We start from the raw sequence: 26716 nt of genomic DNA on the forward strand, positions 1-26716 counted from the left end.
ATATATATATATATATATATATATATATATATATATATATATATATAATTTGTTACAGTAGCACCCTACTTGGTACCAACTTCTGTCTTACTTCAGGCTACTATAGCAAAATATCATAGACTGGGCAGCCTAAACAATTAACTTTTATTTCTCAGTTCTGGAGGCTGAAACTCCAAGATTAGGGTGCCAGCATGTTGGGTTCTTGGTGATAGCCCTCTTTTTGTTTTGCAGACAGCCACCTTCTAGCTATACCATCATATTGTGGATAGAGAAAGATTCTCTCTTGAGGAGGGCACCTTTTGGGATGAGCACTGGGCGTTGTATGGAAACCAATTTGACAATAAATTACATATTGAAAAAAAAAGAAAGATCCTCTCTCTCATCTTTCCTTATGAAGACACTAATGCCACATATGAGGGCTCCAAACTCATGATCCGATTACCTCAGAAAGGCCCCAATTCCTGGGGATTAGGGCTTCAATATATGAATGGGGGGGGCACAAAAATTGAGTCCAAAGCAGTACATTATTAGGATTATGTGAAGTCCATAAATTAAATCAAATAATTGACATAATGGTGATATTTGTTCTCTATCAAATTCTATGGTATATGTTTTCATTTCTTCAAGTACTCTCAGAATACTTCATGTGTTTAAGTAAATTTACTTTCTCTTTTTTCTTTCTTTCTTATCTTTCTTTCTTTTTCTTCCTTCCTTTTCAACTTTTTCAGATTTAAGTTTATTCTTATGTACTTAAACTTAGTTTCCATTAAAAAATGTCTTTCTTACATTCATTTTTAATGTCTTATTGTTTATTTGTTTTGAGAGAGAGAGAGAGAGACAGAAAGAGAGAGAGCAGGGAAGGGGCAGAGAGAGAGAGAATCCCAAGCAAGCTCTGAGCTGCAAGTACAGTGCCTGATGTGGGGCTCGAAACATTAGATCATGACCTAAGCCAAAAACTAGAGTCAGACACTTAACCAACTGACCCGCCCAGGTGTCCCTCCTACATTTTCTACATGGGTGCTGTTTTATAAGTGAAATGTATTATTATTATATTATTTTTTTCTAAGCACCTTACTTATTTTTTTCTTTTGAAGTTTTCTGGACAGTTTTGGAGTTTCAACATATAAAAGTGTATCATCTGCTGAAAGAAATAAATTTATATTTTCCTTTGAAGTTTATATATCTATTTCTTTTGGTTTTGTATGCAATTGCATTATCAAAATACAGTTGACCCATGAACACCACAGGTTTGAACTGTGCAGGTCCATTTATATGCAGATTTTTTAAAAAATATATGGTATGCATTATAAATGTATCTTCTCTTTCTTATGATTTCCTTAATAACATTTTGTTTTCTCTAGCTTATTCTGAGAATATAGTATATAATACATATAACATTAAAAATATGTTTTAATTGACTTTTTATGTTATCAGTAAGGCTTCTGGTCAACAGCAGGCCTTTAGTAGTTAAGTTTTTTGAAGTCAAAAGAAGTATGTGAATTTATGACTACACAGGATGGGAGTGTGGCACCCCTAACTCCATGTTGTTGAGGGATCAACTATAATGTTAACTGGCAGTGAAGAGGAGGGATCTCCTTGTTTTTGCCTGATTAAAGGAGATAATTATATGACTACATTCCTTTGACTTATTAAAAGGATAAACATGCTGAAATATTTTATTCTGAATTTTACTAATATTTATTTTTTTGCATTTTGCATTTTTCATAAACTTGATCACTAATGTGTGTGTGTATGATTGCATAATGTGCTTTTTGTTCCTATTTTTTCTTCATTTTCTTAATTGATAATGGTTTACTTTATAAATTGTGAAAAAATCAAATGAGCCTTAATATTTAATATTTTATATTATTTACTTTCTTTCATCTCCTTTATTTACTTTCTTAGTTATGTATTTTTGTGACTGTCTGCATTAAAAAAGACATATACTACACAAAGCAATCTACAGATTTAATGCAATCCCTATCAAAATACTAACAGCATTTTTTTGCAGAGGTAGAGCATAAAATCCAAAAATTTGTATGGAAACACAAAAGTCCCCAAATAGCCAAAGCAACCTTAAAAACAAACAAACAAAGCTGAAGGCATCACAATTCTGGACATCAAATCCTATTATAAAGCTGTATTGATCAAACAATATTGTACTAACCCAAAAATAGACACATAGATCAATAGAACAGAAAACTCAGAAATGAACCTACAACTTAAATGGTCAATTAATCTTCAACAGAGCAGGAAAGAATAGCCAATGGGAAAAAGGCAGTCTTTTCAACAAATGGTGATGAGAAAACTGGACAGCAACATGCAAACGAATGAAACTAGATCACTTTCTTACACAATACACAAAAATAAATTCAAAATGGATTAAATGTGAGACCTAAAATCATAAAATTTCTAGAGGAGAATATAGGCAGCAACTCTTTGACATCGGCCATGGCAATTTCTTACTACATATGTCTCCTGAGGCAAGGGAAACAAAAGCAAAAATAAACTAGTGGGACTTCATCAAAATAAAAAGTTTCTGCATTATGAAAGAAACAATTAACAAAAATAAAAGGCAACCTACAGAATGCAAGATGATATTTGCAAATGACATATCTGATACAGGGCTAGTATATAAAATATATAAGGAATTTATAAAACTCAACACCCCCTAAATGAACAATCCAATCAAAAATGGTCAGAAGGTGGGGCGCGTGGGTGGCTGAGTCATTTGGGCCTCCGACTTCAGCTCAGTTCATGATCTTACAGCTTGTGAGTTCAAGTCCCACGTCAGGCTCTGTGCTGACGGCTCGGAGCCTGGAGCCTGCTTCAAATTCTGTGCCTCCCCTCTCTCTGCCCCAACCCACTCGCATTCTGTCTCTGTCTCTCTCAAAAATAAACATTAAAAAAATTTTTTTAAGTGGGCAGAAGACATGTCTTCTCCAAAGAAGACATCTAGATAGCCAACAGATATATGAAAAGATGTTTAATACAGCTGACCATCAGGGAAATGCAAATCAAAACTACAATGAGATATCACCTCACACTGGTCACAATGGCTAAAATCAACAGCACAAGAAACAACAGGTGCTGGCGAGGATGTGAAGAAAGGGGAACCCTCTTGCACTGCTGGGGGGAATTCAAACTGGTACAAACTGTTTGCAAACCAGTTCCACAAATACTTAAAAATATAACTACCCTATCATACAGCAATTGCACTACTATGTATTTACCCAAAGAATATAAAAAATACTAATTCAAAAGGATGTGTGCACATGTATGCTTATATCAACATTATCTACAATAGCCAAACTACACAAATGACCTAAGTGTCCATGGATTGATGAATGGTTATGGAAGATGTGATACACACACACACACACACACACACACACACACACACACTATACACACATATAATGGAATATTATTCAGTCATAAAAAAAGAATGAAATCTTTCCATTTGCAATGACATGGATGGAACTAGAGTTTTATGGTAAGTGAAATAAGTCAGAGAAAGACCAATACCATAAGATTTCACTCATATATGGAATTTAAGAAACAAAACAAATAATAAAGGGAAAAATAAAAAAGAGAAAGAGAGGCAAACCAAGAAACAGACTTAACTCTAGAGAACAAACTAATGGTTACCAGAGAAGGGTGGGTGACAGGAGGGTGAAATAGGTAAGGAGGGCACTTGTGATGAGCATTAGGTGATTATGTAAGTGCTTAATCACTATATTGTACACCCGAAACTACTATAACACTAGATGTTAAATGGAATTTTAATTAAAACGTTAAAAAAATAGACATTATACTGCATATGTATGCAATATATGTATCTATATACATATATAAATATTTATACTTCATACATCTGCATATGTTTTTTTGTTGTTTTTTAAGAGAGTGAGCAAGCACATGCATGAGTGAGCAGTGGAGGGGAGAGAGAGAATCTTAAGCAGGCTTCCTGCCCAGCAGGGAGCTGAGATGGAACTTGATTTCACATGAAATCATGACCTGAGCCAAAATCAAGAGTCTGATGCTAAACCGACTCAGCCACCCAGGTGCCCCATCTGTATTATGTTTTAAATAAGCATATTGATCACAAATTTAGTTTTTTATTTGGATATATGAAGATGTCCAAATGATTATTATTTTGATATATTAAGATAAGTATTGTCTCATATTCTTCCATTCTTTTTCTCCTGGAATATAACCTATTCCTTTCTGATTTTTATATTTTTTTAAATATTTCATTTGAGATGTTTTAGCATCAATATTCACAAATTATTTTGAACTCTAGTTATCTTTGCATTGTACTGTGTTGGTAACATTCTGACACTGATGATATAGGTCATGCATAAGTTATATTAACTATCCCTTTTCTTTTGTTCTCTGGACTGGCTTATATAGCATTACAATATATTTAAAGGACTTAGTACATTTCTGGGTCAAATGTCTTCTCCTTTTCTTTCTTTGGGGGCAGGGCTAAGTACATTCCTGACAACTTTAAATTTTCATTAGCAGTTGGTTTGATCTTTGCCTTCTAATGTTTGAAAAATTATATTAATATAGATTTTAAATTTCTTTCCCATTTGAGTATACTGACTTCAGTGTAACAAGAATTTATCTATTTCTTTACTGTGTTTTTATCGTTGATTTCTTCCTATTTATTGTTTCCTATTTTGTTCAATTGCACCTTGTCCTTTATTTTTTTAAGTTAATGTTTTGTTATTTTTTCAAAGAAACAGGTTTTATATTTCTATTTTCTGATCCACTAATTTTTGCTTTAATGATTCTTAATTCTTTCTGCTTACTTCTGTATGTGTATGTTGCAATTTCTTTAAAATTTACAGATTTGAATACGTAATTATGTAATTTGTCTTTCTAGACAATGTATATTGTTGAATTACTTTGAATTCACTCTTTAATCAATTATTTTAAGAGATATTTAAAAGAAGTTTTGAATGGTAGTGGCAAATTTTCTTGTATTGAACTTGGAAAATATTGCCTGTACTAATAATTTCTCATGTAAATGTGTTTCATTATGATCTGATGGTCATTTTTGTTAGTGTGCATTCAACACTGGAAAATGTGATATATATATTTTTATGGCAAAAATTCTGACACATATTAATTTACTTTTTTTGCACTAGTGCTGGGTTATTTCCAAGACTCCCTTTTCTCATCCCTACCCCAACTTCATCTCACACTGAGGTTGCAGTTTAGCATCTGCTGTGGAAACAAAAACCATGATCCCAAAATGTTTACAAAAGTGCAAAGTAGAAGACAATACGGGTATCAACTATGGACTGGAAATGTTTCCCTTTAAGATCTTGAAATTCAGTAAATGGATCTAATGCCATGTGAGACAAAGTGGTTTCCATATGTTAGAGGGGAAGGGGTACTAAGTAAACTTTTAGCATATTTTAAGTCTGCACATCTACCAAATTTAGTCATATGAAACAAGCAAATCAGACTCGTTTTGCGCAGGCATTTTTTGTGTAAAGTGATACCGTCTGTCTGGACTCCTGGGTTGAGTCCATGAATCCAAGTGGAGGAGGGGCCAGCACAACTCTGAATCACTCACAGAACAAACTTTTGTGTGGCAAGGGCTCCTTTGTTTCTGACTGAAACAGGGGTGGCCCAGCTGTCTTCATGAACAAGTCCTTGGAATACTTTGTATAGCTATGGTGGCAGTGACATCCCTTTATTTGACCTCTAAATGAGCTGAGGAGGGAACAGGAAATCCTTTTTTAAACATCATTTTATTTTTTATTTTCTTATTTAGACATCCATCACAAATAATACATGTTTTTGTTGTTGTTTACTATATATCAGAAATTAAATAGCACATTTTTAGTTTTAACTGAATGACTTTGGTTGAAAAAATTACTCCATCTTTTTGAAATTATGACTATAAAGGTAATGTGCCTCCATGCTACACAAAATCTTAAACTAATAATGTTACTTTAACACAAGTTCCAAAGATTTCAAAGAGAAAAACTTCATGGAGTATTAATTCTTGTGCAAGCTCTTCTCAAGTACACAAACACACATAAGTCCTATTTTTTACACATGTCACTTTAAAAATCCCAGCTATGTTTCAAGTTCTTTGTCCAGATTACATTTGGTCATCATAACAACCCTGTAAAATAGATGGTGCTGTACCCAGTTCTCATATAAAAAAGTTGAGGTATAGAAAATTTAAGTGACTTTCTCCAGATTGCATGGCTGGTAAGAAGCAGTCAAGATTGTAAGTATTCTTTGTCACCAAAACCATTTTATCTTCTGATAATTCTTATTCCACTGTATCTCCTTAACTTTATTATGATCGTTCAAGATGCTATTTGAATAAAAACATGCTATTTCACAACATTAGGTAGTGTATACTAGGACAAAGTTTTCAAAGCTTTCCAGGCTCAACTTAAAAATCTCTCCTTGAGAGCAGCTTAGCCATTATTCAAAGCTCATTTTTTTTTGAGACTTTGATCTCAGTACAGTTTTTGTGAGTGACCCATGTGGTCCTTTTCTTTGGTTGTTTGGTCATCTGAGCCCTCTTTCCTCTGCAGTACTGGGGTGGCCTCAGGGGAACCAGCATATTTGAATTTTGTTTTGAATCACTCACGCTGCATGACAGTAAGAGTGAGGCTTCTACAGCCTCTTGATTGGTGAATTCTTTGGATAAAAGGAATCAATATGGAAGAAATATGACAAAAATATACTTACCAATAAAACTAGGAATCATGTAAGAAGGAACAGGCAGTGTAAAAATATAGGAGGCTAAAGCATGCTATGAGTAAGGGACTAAGAAATACCAAGTCCACAAGCCAACAGATAAAGCTCCACAGCCCCCACATTCTCTAGGAATTTATTTATGTCCGTCTCTTTCCCACCTGGCTGAACCATTCATACTAAAAGACTGCATGTGTGTTTCCATTAGCAATATTCAGCTGGTCCTGAGCATGTAGGTGAGGAAAGAGGCAGCATGGTGACTGTGTTGTAGAAATACAGAGTTCCATTTGCAGTTCCAATATGTCATAGTTATATGGGCAAGTAATATAACCTCATTTATACCTCATCAGGATTATGAGAAAAATAGAGCACAAGTACCTCATAAAGTTGGTCTAGGAGTTAAATTAGTGCTTTGGAGAGTGCTTAGCACATGTCACAAACTGCAAATGGACCCTGTCTTTGCTGAATAGTCAGGGCAGTCTGAATCTCCTAGAACTCATGCATCTGGTATATTTCCACATATACCAGCCAAGATAACAATTCTGCAGTTGATGCATACAGCATTTTACACATTTTACACTGGATAAATTGTTAAAATTGTGCTATTCAATTGATATTCTTTATTTGCTTGTTCAGTTACTGAAAAGATGTATGAAAATTGCCCATTTAAATTTTCTATTTTTCTCCTTATCAATTATTTATTTGATTACCAGATGGCATATTATTAAATGAATACAAAATTGGAATAGTTTTATCTTCCATGTAAATTATGTTTATATACCAACCATATTTATCTCCAGCAATGTGTTTATCCTTAATATCAACTATATTACAAAAGCCACAGCATTGTTATTTAGCTTTTTATTCTATTACTTTTAATGTTTCTGTATTCTTATACTGTAGATGTGTATTTTAAACAGCATATAGCTTCATTTTTATTTTAATCATGTCTGATAATCTTTGAGTTTCAGTTTTTAAACCATTTTTATTTAATCTGATAGTGTAATTGTGCTATACTATCTCCTTATTACTATTGTGTTTAGTTTTTGTTCCTTTATACATTTCACTTTTTTTTTAATCTTTTCACTCTTATATTCTGACTGGTTCCAATATTTTTATATTCTATTTTCTCTTTCATAATTTTGTCATTTGTATGTTGAAAACTTTTGTCAAAAGCCCCTTTTTTAATGTCAAGAGATAATACAAAATATTAATACAAAGAACTGTATATCTGAGTTCAAGGCTAATTGTGCTGTTATAAGGAATGTGATTGTGCTAAATTGTATGGGAACACACATTTGTGTATTTATAATAGGAGAGTGAGCTATCGATGCCACCAAAGGAATTACCAATGTCCTAATTTGTAAGTCCTTTATCTGTGTCTGCTACATTTGACCACAGCCACTTGAATATCTGTTTTCATTAGATACTAATCACTGAAGCCTGTGAAAAGGACAGAAAGATCATTTACACACTTCACACTCACAACAGCAAATACTATTAGCCTTCCATTTTCAGCTTCTAGCTCTTCCAGATATATGATAGTGTATATGTTTTATATATATCTTGAAAGATATAACTTTTACACACATTTATATGCAAATATATAATTCTTAAATATATACTTTGAACTGTAAGTAATTTCACATCAAGCTTTACAGGATAAAAACATGTAAACATACGCACTTGGTTCTGGTCAAGTAAAACACAAAACCACAAGGTAACCACATGTTAAAGAGTGCACTTGAAGAGGAATGAGGGAAAGAACAGACATGTAAACAACAAAGATGAGCAGTTGTACCACAAAGGCCCTGCGGGGGTCCATTTCTTAAGGCTGTAGTAGCAAAAAGCTCCTTGTTCAGTTAAGACTTCTCCCTTCACCCTGTCACATTTATTCTTGAGGGACTTCAAAATGAGTGTGGAAATTCTGTAAACACTAGACTAGAACTGAATCAATCCTGTTGAAAACAGAGATGACAAAATAAACCATAAACTACAGTAATATTCATTTCATCGAACAATAACTTTAAGGACTTTGTTACAGTTTACCACAGTAAAACAGCATAACCCTGAAATGAGGATGGACAAGAAAACAGAGATGAATGCTTTGTAAAAATGGCTTCCATAGCCCCTGTAAATGATAGATGTGTCTATAAACAACAAACAAGCAATAGCAGATGACAGACAGAGCCTTAGCACACTAGACCACATGCCACAGCATAATGCTACAGATTCAAACTGGAATATTTTTCCAGCTTATAATGAAGTAAGTCCCACTGGTCCTCTGAGAAAAAAAAAACAACAAAAAACGCACTCTTTCCCAGTGAAAGAAAACACTTAAACAACAGATTGGCCAGCCGAAGCATGACAAGCTTTTTTTTACTGCTTTTAAAGGGCATCTCGCCCTCTCCCACCTGAGTAGGCTCCAAAAGTTGACTGCAGTGAGCACCGGATGCCTCAGCACCCTGCCTCTGAGGATCCTCTCCTGGGCCCTCAGGGGTTGCATGCTTGTAAAAACAGTTCTCTCCAAATGGGCAGTAACCCCTGCCTTCAGCAAAATACCTGCAAGTCTTGTTGCTCATTGCCTCCTTGTACTGCTGAATAAGTTTCTGTTTCTCTTCCTCCTCCTCCACCCAGAACTCACTGGGAATGACAAAGTTGGAGGTAACCCTGCACTGTGGACAGGACTTGACGATCCTGTTGCCAAACTGTTTGTCAGTCCTCCACCTGCGGATACACTTAAGACAGTAGGTGTGGTTGCAGTTGGAGAGGATGCCAAAGCGGCAGTCACTAGGGTTGACTTTCTCATAGACAACCTCCATGCAGATGCCACACACCTTGTCCATACTTCGCTGCACTGCAAATGAGAGTTCCATATCCTTCTCGTGTGCTTCAATGCAAGCCTTTGTATGGTCTGCCCTCTGCACAGCATCCACAGGGTGCAAGACCTGAAGCCCACACATATCGCATATCTCTCCATGGATATACATACAACTCTCCCCACGAAAGCACTGCCCCATGGCAGCATCACGGCAAAGCTGCTGACCCCTGCCCACTGCAATCTGTTCCCTCTCAGTCACTGGGCTCTGTAAAGGAGCCCTGGGAACAAAAGGGACCATGCGGCCCCTATAGGGTTGCCCGGGTACAAATTCAATAGCATTCTCCCAGCCTTCTACACTGGCTCCTCCTGCAGCTTCAAGGCCTGCATTGTCTCTCTCAGCTTCAAAGAAACCCCTTTCAGCAGCCAAGCCAATCACAGGCAAGGAGCATGAAGGCGCAGCAGAGGGGGCTTTCGCCACTTCCTGAGGCAGGGTCTCAGTATGCGCAGCCGTGCTAGGGCCTTGGTCTGCAGAGGCCCGAGGCAGTGAACCATGGCCCTCCCTGGCCAACTGCTGGCCTGAGAGGTCATGTGAGTAGCGACAATTCTCCCCCTCCTTGCAAAGCCCATGCAGATAATACCTGCAGATGACTTGCTTCGTCCAGCTGCCACCACTCCGGCCCTGCATGCGACTGGGCCCAGCCCCGCCCCCTGCAGCCTGGGCAGGCCTCAGACGTGACGCGCGAAGGGGGGCCGGACCTGTAGCCGCAAATTGCCGGAAGACCGGGCGTGTGCGGAGACTAGGCCCAGGTGCACCCTCCCCTGCTGCCTCGGCACCCGTAGATGCCCCAGGTGCCTCAGAGGCTTCAGTGGGAGCTGCAGGCTCTTCCATGGCAGCCTCTTCCCCCCAAAAGGTACCGGAACTTCCCCTGTGTGCCTTCCTTTGGGCTAGAGGCCCGGAGGGTAGCAGCCGGCACCGGGACCTTGTTTCGGGGAAGTGTGCATCTCTTTTCCTTTTCCCCCTGCTCTCTTCCTGTGACTGTGGTTCCTACTGGCTCTGAGCAGGCGCGGCGGACACTTCCTGTGGTGGCAACATCAATCCTCTATTCATTCCGTACGGTCTGTGCAGCGTGCACGGTGATTGCGGATCTTCCTTTGTTCTCGCAGCCGGGGCTGCCCCGCCCCTTCCCCGGCCTCTGCCCCCGCTAGTCTGCATGCCAGCTGGCGGATCCCAACGCTTCTTGCTGGCAGGCTGCTCTGGAGGACGTAATCACAACTCTTTGAGGTTTTTATTCAATTTCTTCCAGTGTTCATTCAGACACCTTGTATTTGATTGTTTTTTCACATATGTCTGTTTTAAAAATCATAATCCCCCCCCCACTCTCCCATATAAATTATAAATTCTTTTTTGTTCATTTCATTTTACGTCTACGTGAGATCGTGTGTGTGTGTGCGTGTGCGCGCGCTCGCGCGCGCGCGAGCGCATTAAGTCTTACGACTGTCACTGTGAGATGCTTTTTGTAGATGCGACAAGATTTCTGGTCTTTATTTTCTGGAAATTCTTACAAGCTTACGGTGGAAATGCTCTTTGTCAGCAAGCCATTAGCAGAGAGTGCTTTGGAGGCGAGACCACTTTAGTGCCTTTCAGATGTCTTAGTTTATTGTGATTTCCAATTCTCCCTTCCCACTGTGCAGAAGCTGCTGAATCCGTACGATCCTGATGCAGGCATAATAAGCCACTGTCCTCTGTGTGACCCTGGCTTTTATTTTCTCTTGCTGGTTTAACTCATGGTGGTCCTTTGTCTCTCTTTCTTTCTTTCACTGAGGTTTGTATGGTATTGTGGCAGGCCAGCCTTTCATAATGTATTCATTCTCTATCATTCTGCTCACAAGTGGTGCTTTTTAATTTCCTCTGTGAGCTCTTTGTCCCCTTGCAAATATATTTTAGTAGATTAATAAATATATATAGGTATATATATATACATACATATATATGTATATATATATAGGCCTCCTGTGCTAAGAGTTCGTATCCTGGATTTATACTGAATTTTATCTTGTAGTTTTCTGCATTCAGAAATTATTTTACATTATTTTCCTCCTTTATTCTTTTAATGTGATTATTTACACTGATAGATTTTCAGATATTTAAAAATTTACTATTTTTCTCTCAGAAATAAGCATTTCTGTGTTATGATGGTTTATTATTTTATATATTATTGGATTTTGTTTGCCAAAATGAATTTCTTAGGATTTATGGTGTAAATTTTAAAATGGGAGAAAGCACAGAAGTCAGATTGAAGTAAATAATAAAGGAAAAATAAACCTGAAGTAGTGTAATGAATCAAGTGTAATCCTTTAAATGGATTATTGAGACGTATGAAATTTGTTAAGAAAAAAATGAAGAAGCCTCAAATAATATTGAGAATTTTAAAAGTGGTGTCACTACATTAATAATAGACATGAAAAATTGTGATAGGATATCAGAAATAAGTTTAAGCCATTAAGTGTGAAAATTTGTACAAAATGGTCATATTTCTAGAGCCACATCTATTAATAAAAATGACAGGAGCAGAAAAAAGGAATACTGGCCTATTACATAAATTGAATCTGTAATTAAAAATAATTTTTAAATGAAAGATTTTAAAGATTTCTATCTGAAATAAATAGGCAAAATTTTCTTTATTTATTATTGTCAGTCCTAGCCAGTACCATAAAGCAAGCAAAGAAATAAAAGATGTTATAATTGTAAAAGAATTATTAATAGGAGACAGCAGAAAATTAAAAAAAAAATTGATAAGCCATTAGATTTAATAAGCATATTTAACAAGGACATTGGATAGAAGTACAATATACCAAACAGTTATATTTCCATTTCAGTTAATGACATTTAAACACTTAAAATTCTTAACATTGATAGCAACATAAAAAGTTAACTACCCCAGAAATTAAACTATTTAACATTGTAAAAACTAAAATTATTTTTTTATTTGGGAAGATTTAAAGAAATCAGGGGATACTGTGATCATGCAGTAGAATATTTTCAAAAGGTAAGCTTTTCCTAATTTGGTAATTATGAGAATATTGCTGCTTTCCACCATGAATGTAGGAACTCTTGGTGATTTTGAATTTTCCTCTTTGTATAGTTACTGATTTTTGTATTGGTGATGCCAGTTCTTCCAAAGTCTAACTTGCATTCTCTTTCCTCTCATAAATGCATTGGTTAATGGTGTTCCTCTGACAGCCCCTCAGATTTTCACAGGGAAAAGACTTGGAGCATAGAGTGGGTTTATATAGCAAGCTTTTCACAGATTCACAAACAAGAATCTTGAATATTAAACTGTTATTTCCTAAATGATAATATGTTCCCAGCACGGTGTTTAATTTATATCTGATCCACTTTTTACAGACCAGCACTGTCCATAGAATGTTCTGTGTTGATTTTTATGTATGTACTATCCAGTATGGTAGATATTAGCCCCATGTGGCTCTTGAGCACTTGAAATGCAGCTAGGATGACTGAGGAACTGAATATTTAATTTCAAATTTAATTTAAATAGCTACATAGAGCTAGGAGCTACTATATTGGACAGTGAAGTTCTATAGAGTATTTGACCATCCCATCTCCTCAGGCATGAGGGTACAGAGATTTTCTAACCTGCTTGAGGCTATGCAGCTGGCATGGGGCAGCATTTGTTTTCAGACCCCCACCTCAATGGCCCCAATTGTGTTCATGTCCTAACATCTCATAGTGAACTATGTGTTCTAGTTTTATAATGCAAATATTTCATATACACTATTAGAAACTAAAATTGTACCCCATGATTTTAAATATATGAGATGAAACAACTGGAAATGGGGCAGGGCATGTTGAAAGAATAAGCAGACTCTTCCCATCTGGGTCACATATCTATTCTCAGAGAATTGTCTCTGACTGTCATAGTCCATATTCCTGCCCTGTTTTTCTTATGTTTTATGTTTTATTTTTTTAAGCACTGATGTTTTCACACAGTCTCTGAGAATACACATCTGATCATGTCTCCAGTTATTTGGCTCAGCTGAGTGCTCTTTTCCCAAAAAACACACCAAGGGCCTCAGGAAATGTGACCTAAGGCCAACTTGTGCACACATCAGTCTTCAGGGCAGCACAAGAGCTCCTCGCTGGTCAGGATTTATATATCCAATTGGAATGAATGAAAACAATGTTCCACTTGAGAAGGCTGCACTAAAAACTGCACTTGAGAAGGCTGCACTAAAAACACAGAATGAGAAGGGGAGGGGGGGCAGTTGCAGGGGTGGTATAAACACTGCAGGGCTGAGACACAGTCCAGCAGCTTAACAAAAGCCCAGGAAGCAGGAGACTAGTTCAGAAATGGACTGTAGGGATGGATAGAAAAAACTAGGAGTCTTCACAGTCTTTTATTCCAAATATCTCAGGCCTGCTGGGATCAGCCCCACATACCTGATACCCATATATAAAAGATGCACAATTGTCTCAAAGTAATTTCCTTCAGCAAACACACCTGCTTCAGGTCCAATGTTTAGGTACTAATGTGGGGTGTGGAGATAGGAATTAAAAGGAAAGGTCTAGATTCAGGCATCAGGGGTTCAAATCTGGAATCCACAACTTTCAAACTGAAGGATTCATCTTGGGCAAATTAATCACCCTCTTTTACTTCATTTGGCAAATGGCAGGAATAGTAATAATAGCAATAACAATATGAGTGATTATATCACAGGTTTGCTGTATTAAAGGGGATAAATATATTTTTTAATCTTTTTAATGTTTATTTATTTTGTTGAGAGAGAGGAACACAGAACACAAGTGGGGTAGGAGGTGGGAGCAAGGGAGACACAGAATAGAAAAACAGGCTCTAGGCTCCCAGCTGTCGGCACAGAGTCCGACGTGGAGCTCGAACCCATGAACTGTGAGATCGTGACCTGAACTGAAGTTGGATGCTCAACTAACTGAACCACCCAGGTGCTGCAAAAAGAGTGAATTCCTAGGAAATAATTAGAGTATTACCTGTTAAAAAGGATAGTCTCAGATCTCCATAAATGTCTTTTGACTAAAAACCAAAGAATCATGGGGCTCCTGGGTGGCTCAGTTTCTTAAGCATCCAACTCTTGATTTTGGCACAGGTCAGTGAATTAATACTTATTTTCTCACACGAATAAGCAAACTGAGTTTTATTTTGAAATTTTCAGAGGCAGTTTTTGACAACTCTAGTTCAGAATTCAAACTCACCAAATTGTATATGTCAATTATGTGCAGTTTTGTATATCAGTTATACTTCAATAAGCTGAAAAAAAGAGTCAAGCTTTAAAGCTAGGTATTATATATATATATATAAATTATATATATATATAATCAGTTTTAGGTGCCTTTGTGCAGTATTTTTGTCCCCTCACCACTTATGATTGTGATGAAATTCTACGTGGAGCAGGACTCTGTTATCTCATTCTATGAATGGGTGGGCTATTTTGAGGAATTCTTATCTATTCATCATGAATGAATAAATAGATAATAAAGTTACTCAAAAATGCCTTTCTGGTTCCGTATTTCAATACTATATTTCAAAAGGTGCACATGCTCCTCAAGCAACTCAATTATGGTATCATAAAATTACTCTCATTATAAAATTACACCAAATTATCTGTATCATAATTAAGTACTGAAAATTTAAGAAATTTTCTGGATGCATTTCTATAAGTGCTAAGAATTCATGTATGTGTATACTTTAGCATGGGTAACAAAATTTTTTTAATTTTCATATTGATATATTTTACAGATCTGAAACATACTTTTTTTCTTTTTTATATTAAATATAATTTATTTTCAAATTGGTTTCCATATAACACCCAGTGCTCATCCCAATAGGTGCCTTCCTCAATGCCCATCACCCTTTCCCCTCTCCCCCACCCCTGTCAACCCTCAGTTTGGATTCCGTATTTAAGAGTCTCTGATGGTTTGCATCCCTCCCTCTCTGTAACTTTTTTTCCCCTTTCCCCTCCCCCATGGTTCTCTGTTAAGTTTCTCAGGATCCACAAAAACATACTTAAATTTCAATTTCTAACCAGATTAAATAGTTTACATAAGGCCAATATTTCCATACACAACAATGATAGAAACTGGACAAACATATGAAGTAAGTACTTGAGGGACTTAGGAAACAGCTAATGTGTCCTTTTTTTTTTTAATTTAATTTTTTAGTTTTTAAAATTTACATCCAAATTAGTTAGCATATAGTGAAACAATGATTTCAAGAGTAGATTCCTTAGTGCTCCTTACCCATTTAGCCTATTCCCCCTCCCACAACCCCTCCAGTAACCCCCAATTTGTTCTCCATTTCTCCCCCTCCCTGTTTTTATATTGTTTTTGTTTCCCTTCCCTTATGTTCATCTGTTTTGTCTCTTAAAGTCCTCATATGAGTAAAGTCATATGGTATTTGTCTTTCTCTGACTAATTTCACTTAACATAATACCCTCCAGTTCCATCCACGCAGTTACAAATGGCAAGATTTCATTCTTTTTGATTGCTGAATAATATTCCATTGTATATATATACCACTTCTTCTTTATCCATTCATCCATCGATGGACATTTAGGCTCTTTCCATACTTTGGCTATTGTTGATAGTGCTGCTATAAACATTGGGGTGCATGTGTCCCTTCAAAACAGCACACCTATGTGCCGTGGACAAATGCCTAGTAGTGCAATTGCTGGGTCTTAGGGTAGTTCTATTTTTAGTTTTTTGAGTCACCTCCATACTGTTTTCCAGAGTGGCTGCACCAGCTTGCATTGCCACCAACAATGCAAAAGAGATCCTCTTTCTCTGCATCCTTGCCAACACTTGTTGTTGCCTGAGTTGTTAATGTTAGCCATTCTGACAGGTGTCAGGTGGTATGTCATTGTGGTTTTGATTTGTATTTCTGTGATGATGAGTGATGTTGACCATTTTGTCATGTGTTGGTTGGCCATCTGGATGTCTTCTTTGGAGAAGTGTCTATTCATGTCTTTTGCCCATTTATTCACTGGATTATTTGTCTTTTGGGTGTTGAGTTTGATAAGTTCTTTATAGATTTTGGATACTAACCCTTTATATGATATGTCATTTGCAAATATCTTCTCCCATTCTGTCGGTTACCTTTTAGTTTTGCTGATTGAGGAAACAGCTAATGTGTCTTAACACATTATTATTTAGTAACCTAAATAACCCATGAATTACAAAAAGAAATCACAAAGGTGCCTGAGTGACCGAGTGAGTTGATTTCAGCTCAGATCATGATCTCAGGTTTATGAAATCGAACCCCACATCTGGCTCCATGTTGAGCATGGAGCCTGCTTAAGATTCTCTCACTCCCTTTCCCTCTGCCTCTCTCCTGCTTTCTTTATCTCTTTCAGGAAAAAAATCACAAAGAAAATTGGAAAATATTTTCAACTGAACAACAATGAAAATATGGCATATTAAAATATTTAATATGCAACTAAAGCCATGCTTAGAGGCTAAATGTATAGCCTCATAAAGGAAATTTTTAGCCTCAATAAGGAAAGAAAAGCTTCATTTACAGAAGTTAAAAAAAAAAAAAGTCAACAAGAAGACAGAGAAGGGGAGAAAATATCCCACAGTAATATTGGAGTCTTCTCGCCACCTTCCACTTTAGGAAAAGGGAATAGAGACTGTGCCATAGGTATACTCAGACCTACGAAACGTGGCCACTAGGATAATAGGACAGAATTCATCTAACTTTTGGCTTCTTAGAGGAGTGCTTTTTATTTTTTTAAATATAAAAATATTCACATAATTTTCAAAGTTTCTTACCCTGTTCCTTTCCTCCTCCAAAATATTTAGGTAGTTTTAAAGAGAATTGTGAACAATCATACCTAACTGACCAGTCAGTGTCATTGGTCTCCCACATACAATTTTAAGAAAGCACATTAATATTTCTGGCCACTAGAGAGCAGAGATGTAATTGATTAAATAAGCAAAAGGGGGAAAACCCAGCAAGGCTTTAGAGATTTTGATGCACAATTAATATACTGACCTAATAAATGTTTATGAAAGCATTATATCTATCAAATTTAGTCTGTGAAAATTACACACCAGGCACCTCTGACAATTAACAACTTATTGGGCCTAAAGAATACCTCAATAATTTCAAAGGATTGAAATAATTCAGAATATATTTCCCTACTCCAATATAAATTTGAGCCAGAAATCAATAACAAAATGTAACTAGAAAATCATTTCTATATTGAAATATTGATACCTATATTTCCAAATAACCCCAAATTCAAAGAAAAAAATCACAAAGTAAATCAGAAAACATTATGATTTAATTAACAATGAAGGTGCCTATATAAAAATTTGTCTATGATTTACGGAAATCACTCCTTAAAGGAAATTCTATACCTTAAAAGGAATATATTAGAAAATGAGAGGGGCGCCCGGGTGGCTCAGCCAGTTGAGCATCCGACTTCTGGTCGGGTCATGATCTCATGGTTCGTGAGTTCGAGCCCCGCGTCGGGCTCTGTGTTGACAGCTCAGAGCCTGGAGCCTGCTTCGGATTCTGTGTCTCCCTATCTCTGCCCCATCCCCACTCATGCTCTTCTCTCTCTGTCTTAAAAATAAATAAAAACCTTAAAAAATTAAAAAAAAAGAAAATGAGAAATTCTGGTTATTTCTGATATATTCACTCTCTGGGTAGTAACAACAACAATAACAAAAAAGTAATTTTAACCAAAAGAAAATAGATGGAAGGAAACAACAAAAATAAGAACATAAATTAATAAAAGAAAACAAACATATAACAAAGAGAATAGCCAGAGGTTGACTATTTAATAGGATTAGTAATGTGACTAAACCTCTGGAATGCTTCACTGAAAACAAACAAAAACAACAACAACAACAGCAACAACAAAAACACACAGGGATTACTCAAGTATCCAATATGAAGAATTGATAACAGTGATATTTCCACTGTTCACATATACTTTAAGGAGATGATAAAGGCCATTAAATATGAAAATGTAGGTGAAATGGGCAACTTCCTAGAAAACACAGATTATAAAAGTAAAATCAGAGTAAATGTGAAATAGGAATAGCCTGCTAGCTGTTAAAGAAAAGTAATTGTAATTAAATGCCTTCTTACAAAACTTTAGGCCCAGATGGATTCACAATAAATCCCATTAAATATGTAAGAAGAAACATTAGAGACCCCTGTTGCTCATAAACTTTGATGTGAATTAATAGAAAATTAACAGTAAAGTCCAATGGTCTATAAAAGGATAATACATAACAGCAAAGAAGGGTTAACTCTTTTGATTTAAGATAATGTCTATATTTGAAAGCAAATTTTAAAAACTCCACAGATACAGAGAACAGGTTGGTGGTTGCCAGAGGCAGTGGGTGGGGAAGGAGCAAAGTAGGTGAAGGTGGTCAAAGGTACAAACTTCCAGTCATAAAATAAATAAGTCCTGGGGATGTAATGTGCAAAGTGGTGACTATAGTTAATAATACTACAATATTGTATTGTATATTTGAAAGTTGATAAGACAGTTCTCATAAAAAAATTGTAACTGTGTGTTGATGGATGTTAACTAGGCTTATTGTGGTAATCATTTTGCAATGTATACAAATATTGAAGCAGTATGTTGTTTGTTTGCTGGAAACTAATATAATGGTGTGTGTTTAGTGTATCTTAATAAAAAGAATTAAAGAGCTTATTTGCATACACAGATATTTCTCAGAACACCAACTGCAAACTGCACTTAAAATAGTGTTACGTCAGTGAAAGAAGTATATAGCCCTTCTGTAAAGCACTTAGAGAACTTTTAAAGAACACCTGCAGTAAAGATGTTCCTAATATACTGCATACAAGCTGCACTGAGAACAGTGTTATATTAGTGCATGAAACTTATGCCCATTCTGTAATCATGTAAATTAAGACATTTCTAACAGAATTCACATGATGCATTTAGGACACTGTTATATGAGTAAATGTAAGTGATGTCTATTCTGAAATGAACATAGAGAATTGTTTGAGAACACTTGTAGTAAGTATGTTTCTAAGAACGTTACTTGCAAACTGCATCGAGAACAGTGTTATGTCAGTGAATTAAGGCTATATCCATTCTATAATGCACATAAATAAGTATTTAAGAATGGTTATAATAAAGGTGTTTCTAAAAGTGATTTAAAAATCTGTTAGTGCAATTAACTGCACTAGTACTTAAAGGGGAAAAATAAAATAATAAACTCCACAAATCTATATTTTCTCTGTTAAAATAACATACATTTACAATAAAATTCTTAAGACACTAATAATAGCAAATAAGTTTTTGTTCTAGCTCTGTGAAAAGTGCTGGTGTTATTTTGATAGTTATTAATTGAATGTGTAGATTGCTCTGGGTAGCATAAACATTTCAACATATATTTGTTAACATATAGTTTAACATATTTAGTTATTCTTCCAATCCATGGGCATGGAATGTTCTTCCATTTCTTTGTGTCTTTCAATTTCTTTCATAAGTGTTCTATAGTATTCAGCATACAGATCTTTTACTTCTTTGGTTAGGTTTATTCCTAGGTATCTTATGAGTTTTGGTGCAATTAAAAATTGGATTGATTCTTGAATTTCTCTTTCTGCTGCTTCATTATTGGCATATATAAATGCAACAGATTACTGTACATTGATTTTATAACCTGTGACTTGCTAAATTCATGTGTCAGTTCTAGAAATTTATTGGTGATTGATTTGTAGATATTGATCCACCCCTGCAGCCCAGGAATAAATCCCACTTGATTGTGGTGAATAATTATTTTAATGTATTGCTAGATTTGATTCTCTGTTACCTTGTTGAGAATTTTTACATCCATGTTCATCAGGGAAATTGGTCTGTAATTCTCCTTTTTAGTGGGGTCTTTGATTTTGGAATGAAGGTAATGCTGCCCTCATAGAATGAGTTTGGAAGTTTTTCTTCCATTTCTATTTTTTTTGGAACAGTTTCAAAAGAATAAGTATTAATTCTTCTTTAAATATTTGGTAGAATTCCCCTGGGAAGCTATCTGGCCCTAAAATCTTTTTGGGATATTTTTTATTAATGATTCAATTTCTTTACTGGTTATGGGTCTGTTCAAATTTTCTATTTATTCTTGTTTGAGTTTTGGTAGTTTATATGTTTCTGTGAATATATCAGCTTCTTCCATATTTCTCCATTTGCTGGCATATAATTGCTCATAATATTCTCTTAAAAATGATTGTATTTCTGCAGTGTTGGTTGTGACCTCTCCTCTTTCATTCATGGTTTTATTTATTTGGGTCCTTTCCTTTTTCTTTTTGATAAGTCAGGCTAGGGGGTTATCATTTTTTAAAATTATTTCAAAGAACCAGTTCCTAGTTTCATTGATATGTTCTTTTTTAATGTCAGTATCATTGATTTCTATTCTAATATTTATTATTTCCCTTATTCTACTGGTTTTGGGCTTTATTTGCTGTTCCTTTTCTAGCTCCCTTAGGTGGAAGATTAGTTTGTTTGAGACATCTCTTCCTTCCTTTGGAAAACCTAGATTGATATGTACTTCCTTCTTATGACCGCCTTTGCTGCATCCCAAAGGTTTTAGACTGTCATATTGTCATTTTCACTGGCTTCCATGTACTTTTTTATTTCCTTTTTTTAAAATAATGTTTTATTTATTTTTGAGAGAGAAAGAGAGAGAGAGAGACAGAGACAGAGATGAGCGGAGGAGGGGCAGAGAGAGTAGGAGACACAGATCTGAAACAGGCTCCATACTCTGAGCTGCCAGCACAGAGCCTGATGTAGAGCTTGAACTTGTGAACCACGAGATCATAACCTGAGCTGAAGTTAGACACTTCAGTTGAGCCACCCAGGCACCCTTTTATTATTTCCTTTTTAATTTCTTGATTAACCTATTCATTCTTTATTGGATGTACCTTATCTCCAAGTATTTGTGGTCTTTCCATATTTTTTTCTTATGGTTGATTTCATGTTTCATAGCATTGTGGTCTGAAAATATGCGTGAAACAATCTTGATCTTTTTGTATTTGTTGAGCACTGATTTGTGACTCAATATGTGATCTATTCTGGAGAATGTTCCATGTGAACTTGAGAAGAATGTGTATTCTGCTGCTTTAGGATGAAATGTTCTAAATATATCTGTTACATCCATTTGGTCCAGTGTGTCATTCAAAGCCATTGTTTCCTTATTGATTTTCTGCTTAGGTAATCTGTCCATTGCTGTAAGCAGAATGTTAAAGTCCCCTGATATTATTGTATTATAATCAATGACTTTCCTTATTTTTCTTGTTACCTGATTTATTTATTTGAGTGCTCCAAGTTAAGGGCATACGTATTTACCATAGTTATATCTTCTTAGTGAATAGACCTCTTAATTATGATATAATGCCTTTCTTCATCTCTTGTTACAGACTTTGGCCTAAAATCTAGTATGCCTGATATAAGTATGGCTACTCCAACTTTCTTTTATTGTCCACTAGCATGATAGATGGTGCTTCATTCCCTCACTTTCAATCTGCACATATCTGCGTCTAAAATGAGTCTCTTATAGGCATCGAAGAGATGTACCTTGTTTTTTGATCTGTTCTGATACCCTACGTCTTGATTGGGGCATTTAGTCCATTTACATTCAGAGTGATTATTGAAAGATACGAATTTAGTGCCACTGTGTTATCTGTAGATTTCATGTTTCTTTGTTCTCTGGTCTTTTGTAGTCTTTGCTGCTTTCCACTCTTAGGGTCTCCCTTAAAATTTCTTGCATGGCTGGTTTAGTGATCATGAATTCCTTTAGGTTTTGTTTGGGAAACTCTTTATCTCTCCTTCTATTCTGAATGACAGTCTTGCTGGATAAAGAATTTCTGGCTGCATAATTTCCCCAGTCAGCACATTGAATATATCCTGCCACTGCTTTCTGGCCTGCCTAGTTTGTGGACAGATCTGATGCAATCTGATTTGTATTCACATGTAAGTTATGTACTTTTCTTTTACCCTTGTGGCTTTTGTGATTTATTCTTTGTCTGTATATTTTGTGAATTTGTCTAAGATATGCCTTGACGATAGTCAGCTTTTGTTGAATTTAATGGGATTTTAATTTAATTTTAATTGAATTTCTCTGTGCTTCTTAGATTTTGATGCCTGTGTCTTTCCCCAGATTAGGGAAGTTTTCATCTATAATTTTCTCACATAAACCTTATCTCCCATTTTATCTCTCTTCATCTTCTGGGATTCATATGATATGAATATTATTCCTCTTTAATAAGTAGCTAAATTCTCTAAGTCTTGTTTCATTATCTTTTCCTTTGTCTCCCTCTTCTTTTCAGCTTTATTATTTTCCATAATTTTATATTTTGTATCACTGATTTGCTGCTCTGCCCATCCTCACTGTCATGACATCCATTCGAGATTACATCTCAGTTATAGCATTTTTAATTTCAGCTTCATTAGATTTTAGCTCTTTTATCTCTGGAGAAAGGGATTCTCTGGTGTCTTCTATGCTTTTTTCAACCCCAGCTAATATTCTTATAATTATCATTTTAAATTCTAGTTTAGACATCTTACTTATAACTGTTGATTAAATCCCTAGCCATCATTTCTTCCTGTTCTCTTTTTTTGGGATGAATTCCTCCATCTTGTCATTTTGGAGGAAGAAAAATTAATAAAATAAAATAATTAAATTTAAAATTAAAAAAAAATGAAATAAAGGAAACTAGATCCTAGGTGTTTTTTGGTCTTCTTGTTAAGAGAAGCTTGACAGAGGGGCACCTGGATGGCTCATTCAGTTAAGCATATGACTTCGACTCAGGTCATGATCTCACAGTCCATGAGTTCGAGCCCCACATAAGGTTCTATGCTGGCAGATCAGAGCCTCGAGCCTGCTTTGGATTCTGTGTCTCCCTCTCTCTCTGCCCCTCCCCTGCTCATGCTCTGTCTCTGTCTCTCTCTCTCTCAAAAATAAATTTAAAAAAAATAAAAAAAATTAAAGAAGAGAAGCTTGATAGAAAAGAGAAAAAAGAGACAAAAAGTAAAAAAGAAATTAAAAATTAATTTTTAAAATGATAAAGAAAATAAAATATAATAAAACATCTTTGCTTTTGCTGTATCCAAGAAATAAAAAGAAAGGTAGGAAAAAAGTCAATACAGAAAAAAACATAAAAATAGAAGCAAAGAAAATGAACAAAGAAAAAGAAACCTAAATTAAGCTAGATCCAGTTTCCGGTAGAGGTGAGACTTTGCAGCACACTATGATCCATGGACTAAGTGGGTGGAAGGGATTTGTCCTGGTTTTCTGAGTAAGGGGCCTGCTCCTCTGGTTCTGAAGCTAATTTGCCTTGCTGAGATGTGCCTGGAACGCAGAAGTGGGTGGTGCTTGGTGTAAGTGACTCAGGCCTCCACTAGGCAGTGCTATGTTTTTTTCTGAAGTCTGACCATGCTGGTGGGCATGGGGTGGGTGGAAAATGGCGTCATCCTGCCCTCTTAATCTTCTGTGATGGAAACTCAGGTCTGTCTCTATTCAGGAGACCCTCACAGAAAAGTATTCCAGGCTTTCATCAGATTCCTGTCCTTAACCTGTCTGTGCCTGAGAGCACGCCGAGTTCCACAGTGCTCCTGTGTTTTATCTCCGGCAAGCATCTCAGATTCAAAATTCCAAATCTCAAAGGGCCCAGGAAAATGCAGACCCACCTCCCTCCTCCAGAGGGAGACTCATGGAGCACCTTTCACCATTCTGTCCCAGAAAAGTAGTTGTATAGTGCACACCCAGTGGTTGGAGTCTATTGTGGCACACAGTGAAAAGCTGTGACTAGGATATCTTCCATCTGCACATGTCTCTGTTCCCTGCTGTTGAATAAGCTACTCAATGTCTCTCAAGGACTTTTGTCCTTGGAGAGGCAAAAATCATTCTTCCAAATGTATACCTGGAAGGGGAATGATCTCTCCCAGTGTGACCCAGGAGATCCCCACACCACGGAGTCTTGCACATATCCTACAGGTCACTCACTCCCTACCACTCTCACTCTCTCCCTGACCACTCTCCTCGAAAAGGTTTCCCTTCTCCCTGCAACACCGCAGCTTTTCTCTCCCTAATCCACAGCTCTGAAGCTTCCATCTGCCACATTCTGTCCCTCCAATCATGCAGGTTGTTTTCTTAATCCTCAGATTGATATCCTAGTTTTTCAAACTGATTTGATGTTGATTTAGCTGTGTTCCAAAGATTAGGCACAGTTCTTTATCCACTCATCAACTGATGGACATTTAGGCTCTTTCCATAATTCGACTATTGTTGATAATGCTGCTATAACAATCAGGGTTAATGTGTCCCATTCAAATATATATTTTTGCATCCTTTGGGTAAATACCTGGCAGTGCAATTGCTGGATCATAGGGGAGTTCTGTTTTTAACTTTATGAGGGACTGGCATACTGTTTTCCAGAGTGGCTGCACCAGGTTATATTTCCATCAATAGTACAAGAGGGTTTCCCTTTCTGCACATCCCTTCCAACACATTGTTTCTTGTGTTGTTGATTTTAGCCATTCTGACAAGTGTGAGGTGGTATCTCACTGTAGCTTTATTTTAATTTCCCTGATTATCAGTGATCTTGAGCATCTTTTTGTGTGTCTGTTAGCTGTATGTATGTCTTCTTTGGTAAAATGTCTATTCATGTCTTCTGCCCATTTTTTAACTGGATTATATTTGGGGGGGTGTTGAGTTTTTTAAGTTCTTTATATATTTTGGATAGTAGCCCTTTATCATATATGTCATTTGCAAATATCTTCTCCCATTCTGTAGGTTGCCTTTTAGTTTTGTTGATAATTTCCTTTGCTATGCAGAAGACTTTTATTTTAATTAAATCCAAAAGTTCAGTTTTGCTTTTTTGGAGACACATCTAGTAAGATGTTGCTACTGCCGAGGTCAAAGAGGATGCTGCATGTGTTTTTCTATAGGATTTTGATGGTTCCTGTCACTTATTCAGGTATTTCATCCATTTTGAATTTGTTTTTATGTATGCTATAGAAAGTGATTCAGTTTCATTCTTTTGCATGTTGCTGTCCAGTTTTCCCAACACCATTTGTTGGAGAGACAGTCTTTTTGCCACTGGATATTCTTTTCTGCTTTGTCAAAGATTGATTGATCATATAGTTGTGGGTCCATTTCAGGGTTTTCTGTTCTGTTCTATTTGTTTGTATGTTTTTGTGGAAGTACCATTCCATCTTGATCAGTATAGTTTTGTTAGGTAACTTGAAGTCAAGAGTTAGGTTATCTCGTGTTTTTGTTTTCTTTTTCTAAAATTTTTTTTAACATTTATTTATTTTTGAGACAGAGAGAGACAGAGCATGAACGGGGGAGGGTCAGAGAGAGAGGGAGACACAGAATCCGAAACAGGCTCCAGGCTCTGATCTGTCAGCACAGAGCCCGACGTGGGGCTCGAACGCACGGACCGCGAGATCATGACCTGAGCCGAAGTCGGCCGCTTAACCGACTGAGCCACCCAGGCGCCCCTGTTTTCTTTTTCAACATTATTTAGCCTCTTGGGGTCTTTTGTGGTCCCATATAAATTTTAGGTTTATTTTTCTATCTCTCTGAAAAAATGATGGTGGTATTTTGATAGAGATTGCATTAAATGTCTACACATTTACTGTATAGTTTTTGTTTTGGGTACTATAGACATTTTTAACAATTATTATTATTCCATTACATGAGCATATAATGTTGTTTCCATTTATTTTTGTCCTCTTCAATTTCCTTCATAAGTGCTCTGCAGTTTTCAGAGCACAAATCTTTTACCTCTTTGGTTAGGTTACCCTAAGTATCTTATGGTTTTTGATGTAACTGTAAATTGGATCACTTCCTTGGTTTCTCTTGCTGCTGTTTCATTATTGGTGTATAGAAATTCAATATATTTCTGTACAGTGATTTTGTGTTCTGCAACTTTACTAAATTTGTATATCAGTTACAGAAGTTTCTTGGTGGAGTCTTTTGGACTTTTCTATTCAGAGTATCATGTCATCTGTGAATAGTGAAAGTTTGACTTCTTTCTGGGTGATTTGGTTATATTTTATTTCTTTTTGCTGTTAGATTGCTGAATCTAGGATTTCCAGTTCTATGTTAAGTAACAGTGGTGAGAG

General features: G+C 36.2%; 1 protein-coding gene across 1 annotated transcript; it reads right to left on the bottom strand.

The window, feature by feature from the left end:
* Positions 1–3913: 3913 nt before the first annotated feature.
* On the bottom strand, positions 3914–10588 carry MKRN3 (makorin ring finger protein 3). The gene has a single exon (XM_049613960.1). It carries the CDS (start codon positions 10446–10448, stop codon positions 8964–8966), a length of 1485 nt encoding a protein of 494 aa, XP_049469917.1. The 5' UTR covers positions 10449–10588; the 3' UTR covers positions 3914–8963.
* Positions 10589–26716: the final 16128 nt, after the last annotated feature.

Source organism: Panthera uncia (assembly GCF_023721935.1).
Source record: "Panthera uncia isolate 11264 chromosome B3 unlocalized genomic scaffold, Puncia_PCG_1.0 HiC_scaffold_1, whole genome shotgun sequence".
Taxonomy (NCBI): Eukaryota; Metazoa; Chordata; class Mammalia; order Carnivora; family Felidae; genus Panthera; species Panthera uncia.